Here is a 6,166-nt window from a genome sequence, read left to right as displayed (position 1 = left end):
TGTTTCCTTCTTTTAAGGGAAAAAATCATTACAAAGTCAAATTGATAATGTTCTATGCAACAGGAATGATTACACTACATCTCTCATCTAGAACAGAAAAAGAGTGCAATTTTATACAGTTACATTGTAGCTTGGGAGCTGTGGCAATTACTCCACAGGCCCTATCAATGGAAACTTAATAAGCTCAAGGTATCATTATATAGTTGGCCAAGTGGTCATTAGTGCAGGTTTTGCATTAATTTTTGTGGCTATATAAAAATGTCTAACACTAAATTTCTAATGCAATCTGTGACACAACATAAAATGCAGATAATTTTGGATCTGATAGTCAGTTATGCTAAGGACCCTTTGCAGCACTCTTGCAGTGTTAAGGTGCCTTAAAGGGGGTGTAAAGCAGCAGTTTTCAACTGCCAGAGACGTGTAAATTGGCTTTAGTGTAACTACGAATCAGGCCCTTTAACTGTATCCAGCAATCCTCTTAATGATGTGGCACAGGGATTTCCAGATTTAGCAATACTGAGGTAAGCTACATTAGATATTTGCTAGCTGCCAGAACCTATTTTATATATATATTGTAATAATTCGTTGAGCATCTAGGAACTTCACAGAAATTACTATCCTGCACATCATGGTGATATTATTTTTTAATTTTATTTATTTTATTTTATTATTTTATTTTAAATTACATATAATTACAATAGCAAAGATGAATCTTATATCCTCCTGCTAAAGAAACACACATCTCTACCATCTGAGCTAAAGGAAGATCTTCTTTAGTTGTTAGGAATATAGGACCTATGATACACAGTAGAGGACTTCTGATCCCAGTTGAGGGCAGTGGTGCCTTAACCAGTTCAGTACAGAATTTACATCAGTTTAAATAAAGATGCTGGTACTTTTATTTTTCTCAGTAGATGAATAAAACATATGGGTTGGATAAATTCATGACCAATAAAACCTAAATTTGTCCTTGTTTGTCTTCATCTTGAGGTTGCAAGCAGATTAGCCATGAGTGATATTTTAAGCGGCTACAGGCTGTATTTGTCCCTCTTGCTGCACTTTGTGTACCTCCTGATCTGGCTGATTGGAAAACAAATGCTAAGCAAGGAATCCTGAAACCCCCTCTACATCTTGGAAGAAAGCCTCATGTATGTTGCCACTGTTAAAAGTTAATTATCCAGTGGTGAAATTCCAGGTCTCCTTTCTAGAGTAAATCTGTAAGCACTGCCAGTTGAGAGAGGCTGAACAGGAATTCTCAGTGATCCTCCACCTACCAGAAAGCTGCATAACACAAACTACATAATAATTATGCCACAACATATAATTTGACAAAACTCAATCTCTGAGTAGATTAGACAGGTTCTACTCAGGGGAGGGAGCTGAGACTGAACTAGTTCAGCAGTAAGAACTAAAAATGATCACCCATATGGGTAAGCTTAGTTTGGTCGTGTCATTCCTTGGATCCAATTCTTCTTTTACACAATGGTGTAAATTGAAGTCAATGCAGTTACAACAATGTAAGTAGGTTTCGCAGAATTTGATTTTTATTTTTTCATAATTTTGATAGATAATATCAATGTTTATTTTTAATCATTTTTATTTTTATCTATTTAAATTTTCACCATTGTGCAAAGTTACGGGTTTCAAGTATTTTTTTCTATATTATCGATTTAAATGTTCACAGTTGCAGGAAATTATGAGGTGGTCAGACAATTATTTGATGACAGTAGACATAGTTTTAAAATTAAAATTTTATAATTGTTAAAACACAAATTAGCAACATCAAAATATACAAAAGAAATATCCAGAAATCAAATTCTTATAAATTCTCAAGCAGCATTTTTCTTACTTTGCCTTTCTGTAAATGTTGATTATTATTGAGGGAAATATTTTTTTCCTCAGTTTGTGTATCCTGGGACCAACTCAGCTACAACACTGCAAACTAGGATGAAATAGACATTTACTGAAAAAAATCTAATCCTTCCAAGACTAAGTGTAAATGAAAGCAGAATCAGGTGCTTTGCCTTTCGGTCCTTACTGCAATGCATTGGCAGGAAGCTTGCTCTTGCATGCATGCGCTGCCATCTGACCTTTGAATAGAAAGTTCGAGTGCTGCTAGCCCTCTAGGAGTACCAGTTTCCCATACTCCCCATCAAAGTTAAAAGAACCTAAGCAGATCTGATTGATTCTAGAGTGTTTTTTAAATGCACTGTCGTGCTGTGCTGGATTTTTAAAGATGCAGCATTTATTGATTCTTCAAAGTGTGTTTCAGTTAGATGAGGGTAAAAAGATGAGGATTGTTTCCAAAGAACTGCGGACTGTGCTCCCCACTTGAAAATCATCAACTTTATTCCTTTATTACCAATTGTACTAAGAGGCACCAGGCCAGACTCCCTTCTGATAGCCCATGGTGTAAGAACAAATGCAATCAAGAAAGACGGCAGGAGCACACAATGCAAATGGTGAATTCTTGTGTACCCAAACAAGAAGAAATGGGCTTGCTACCTGATAAACAGCCAGGGTCTCTAAGTGCGGACTACTGAGAAACTTCATGAAATATTTATTAAAACAAAACCACTTGAGAGCAGAGCTTTACCTCTTCTGTCACTGACATACAAAGTGTGACCTCGTATGTCCAGTGCATGTGAAGTCATGCTGTGCAGAGGATGCCATTGTTATTGTTTGAGCCCAGGCACCTCTTTCTTTACAAATTAAGCACTGCCTGAGAGGAAGTGTTATAAAGGAACTGGAGGAGCCGACTGGGTGCTATTCCCTGCTTTGTCAATGGCTTCTTGTGAGGCTACGAGCAAATTGCTGCACATCTCAGTGCTTCCATATCCTCATCTGCAAAACAGGGATAATAATAGATATCTACCACAACAAAGGGGTTGTAAATGTAATTGATATCTGTAAACTGCTTTGAGATCTTCAGATGAAAGTTGCTATAGAAGTGCAAAGTATTGTACAGCAGGGTGAAAGGGGAAAAGGTGGTGGCATAGGCGCTGACTCTGTGGGTGCTCCAGGGCTAGAACACCCACAGAAAAAAATTAGTGGGTGCTTAGCAGCCACACACACACCCCCACTGGCCCTGCAGATCAACTCCTCCCCCTCCCTCCCAGCGCCTCTTGCCCATTCCACAGCATGCAGGAGGCGGGGGGGGGAGGGGGGGCGGCTTGCTCTGGGGAAGGGGTGGAACTAGGTGGGAAGAGACAGGGCAGAGGTGGAGCAGGGGCGGGGATGGGGACTTGAGAGAAGGGGTGGGGGCAGGGCCTGGGATGGAGTAGGGGAAGAAAGAGGAGAAAGAGGCGGGGCAGGAGTGGGGGTTTGGGGGAAGGGGCTGCATGGGGGTGGGGCAGAGCGGTGGGGCTGAGCACCCCCCAGGGCCTGGAGGAAGCCAGCGTCTGTGGGTGGTGGTACTCTTCTAAGCTCCACCCACAAAGTAAGATCTGCCCATGTGAGGTGCCAAAATGAGACAGCAGTGACTCACAATAGATTGTGCAGTTGTTTAAAAATATGAGTGTATGTACTCCCTGAAACTCCTTGAAACCAGATTCCTCTCAGTAGTGTAGCAACCTGCATGGAACTTAGATGGAGAAACATATTTTGCAGGGCGGAAAGGTTTGGAGGAGGCACCAGGCAGGAACCAGTCTGCCTACGCATGGTTTGAATGTGCTAGAGTAGACAACATCTCTGTAAAAAAATATCTTAATAAAGAGCCAATTCAGTTTTAGAAACATGAAGCCCTCTTATTATTCTCCAGCACCAGGTACATGAAACTAGTGGCCTTCAATACACCCCTGGACTCTACTAGATTGGGGGGGGAGAAAGTGGTGGCATCTCACACCCACTTGTAGCACCAAACTAGGCCCTGGTATTACATTATTATTACCTGACAGTTCTTCCTTCCTTTTATTCATCTTGACGGCTTGGTAAATCTAGATGGGGGAAACACATGAGATTGCTCAAGATACACAAGTCTTGGTGTATGTTATTTCATACAAGGCAAAACACATTCAACATAAATGTTGACATTTTACTATGGATTTTTAAAATTATTAGTACATAATTCCAGAAGATACTTTTTCCATCCATAGCATTTGAGCAGATATGCCAGACAAAGGTATTTGCAGTGTTGTTGCAGCCGTCTTGTAGAAGAGCTCTGTGTAGCTCAAACGCTTGTCTCTTTCACCAACAGAAGTTGGTCCAAAAAAAGATATTACCTCACCCACCTTGTCTTCTCATGCAAGACAGCGTGAAGTTATGCAGTTTATTCGGCTACAGGGATACAGATTTTGCCCACATGTTGTTATACCTATAATCAAAGTATCTAGACACCTTACAAAGTTGACACTGAAATATTCAAGAACTCAATTAGAAAGGCCAAGCACCAAGCACCCCATCTGCCTGCAGTTTTACCAGTGAGCTAGGAAATCAGGATTTAACCAGCTCAGAAGGCGTGGGCAATGAGTTGCTTCTTTTTGCAGCTCTTTCTATTCTAAGAGTGGCCAGCTTCCCGGTAAATCACTTTGCTGCAGGGAGTGAACTGCGGTGGTATGGGCCTGCTATTGAGAAAACCGTGCCACTCCGATGCGATGTAGTGATGTCGCCGCGAATGGCACATCTCCTCATCACCAGCTGGCATTATGGTCTGCCAACATTGTTGGCTGAAATTTTTTTGGTCAAAAACAGTTTTCCATTGGAAAACGCTATTTCAACTAAACCAATTTTTGTATTATTTTGGCTAAATTTTGTTTTGAAAAAAAAAAAAAAATTGGAAAAAGTTTTTAAAATGTGGAAACATCCCGTTTTGACATTTTCAGAAGAGAACGCTTCAATTTTTCATTTCGAAGCAGCTTGGGGTTTTGAAAATGTACAGTCAAAACTACGTCAAATAGTCAAAAATCAAACGGAAACATTTCGACTGTATCAAAAGCGAACGTTTTCAATGGCCCTAAAACCATTTTATTTAGACTTTTGTTTGGAAACGTTAGCCTTTTGTCTCAATTCAGGCCACGTTGCCTCAGAATTTCTAAATTTGTCACGGGGCAGAAAATCCGTTCCCCGGCCGGCTCTCGCCAGCACAGGGTGACGGCGCCTTCGCCGGCGCGTCGCTATCTCGTTGTGACCCGGTGGCATCTTGGCATCACGCCGTTACACCAACACCGGGATCGCCGGAAGTGGCCCATCTCCTGCGGGCGAGCGGCCTGTTGGCACAACCGCATCCCGCCGACGCACCGTCACGTGTTGTTTGGCTGCGGCGGGAGGGCGCCGGGCAGCCCAGCGACAGCCCTGCGGCCTCTGTTGAGACCCGGGGGTGTCCTTGGGGTGTGGGCCTCCTGCCCCCAAGGAAGCGCTATATTCACCTCAGGAGAGAGGAGAGAAGCGGGGTATTCGCTCCCCTCAGCACAACTAGGGTTTTCCCGCCCATTCTGAGGCTCACCCCCTGCCCCGCCCTTCGCCTCAGCGCTCGCGCGCGCTTCGGCTAACAGTTTTCCCGCCCTTTCCTTGGCTCCGCCCCTCTCGCTTCGCCGCTCCGCCCTCAGCTCCCTGGTCGGGCATTTAGCCCCGCCCCCTAGACGGGGCCCAGCCCAGGTGTCTTCCGCTCTGCCTCTCAGCCACGCCCTCCGTTGAAGCGTTCCAAATGCCCTCCCGACCTTTGGCTGTTAGCCCCGCCCCTCTGCAGGGCACGCCTCCTCCCCTATTACACAGGCGCGATTCTGCTACCTCCGTGCGGTGTCTTCTGGGAAATGTAGTCCCCGCCCCTCAGCCGGAGCGCTCTGCTGCGTAGGGCCGGCCGCGAGCCCGGGTTCCACCTTCCGCCGAGGCAGGCCGGAAAGCAAGTCGACCGCTGCGCTGGGTTTGCGACAATGGTGTGCCGGTGGCCGTAAAGCAAGGCGTGTTGTTGACAGCTGCCTGGGCAAAGCAGGAAGTGAGTTGGGGGGGGATAAGGAGGGAATGGGGCCCCCACCCCTAGGGGTGTCTTCGAAGAGAGCCCTCTACTGGGGGAGATAGCGAGGCTCTTGGGGGGCCAGGAAGTGTGGGGGGTACTGGGTTGGGGGAGCAGGGTGCCGGGGGGGAGGGGTCAGGAGGTGGGAGGGTTCTGGGTTGGGGGAGCAGGAGGTTGGGGGGAGGGGCCAGGAAGTGTGGGGTGCTGGGTTGGGGGAGC

The 6,166-nt window shown here is 45.2% G+C and overlaps 2 protein-coding genes across 3 annotated transcripts in view; one reads left to right on the top strand and one right to left on the bottom strand.

Moving 5' to 3' along the window:
- The window catches only part of C16H19orf57 (chromosome 16 C19orf57 homolog), a 20,322-nt gene extending 14,487 nt beyond the window's left edge, over positions 1 to 5,835 (bottom strand). For both annotated transcript variants that reach the window (XM_034792594.1, XM_034792595.1), the window contains exons 1-2: positions 5,725 to 5,835; positions 3,890 to 3,935 (exon numbers count right to left, since the gene is read on the bottom strand). In XM_034792594.1, the coding sequence (XP_034648485.1) occupies positions 3,890 to 3,917 (28 nt within the window). In that variant the 5' untranslated portion in view covers positions 3,918 to 3,935; positions 5,725 to 5,835. The remainder of the gene's footprint in view (positions 1 to 3,889; positions 3,936 to 5,724) is intronic.
- CC2D1A (coiled-coil and C2 domain containing 1A) overlaps positions 5,776 to 6,166 on the top strand; it is a 36,855-nt gene continuing 36,464 nt past the window's right edge. The window contains exon 1 of the mRNA XM_034792591.1: positions 5,776 to 5,929. The gene's annotated coding sequence lies outside the window, so the exon portion shown is untranslated. The remainder of the gene's footprint in view (positions 5,930 to 6,166) is intronic.

The sequence above is a fragment of the Trachemys scripta genome, chromosome 16 (assembly GCF_013100865.1).
Source record: "Trachemys scripta elegans isolate TJP31775 chromosome 16, CAS_Tse_1.0, whole genome shotgun sequence".
Taxonomy (NCBI): Eukaryota; Metazoa; Chordata; order Testudines; family Emydidae; genus Trachemys; species Trachemys scripta.
The sequence above is the reverse complement of the archived record's forward strand: the minus strand, read 5'-3'. Positions and strand labels throughout refer to the sequence as shown.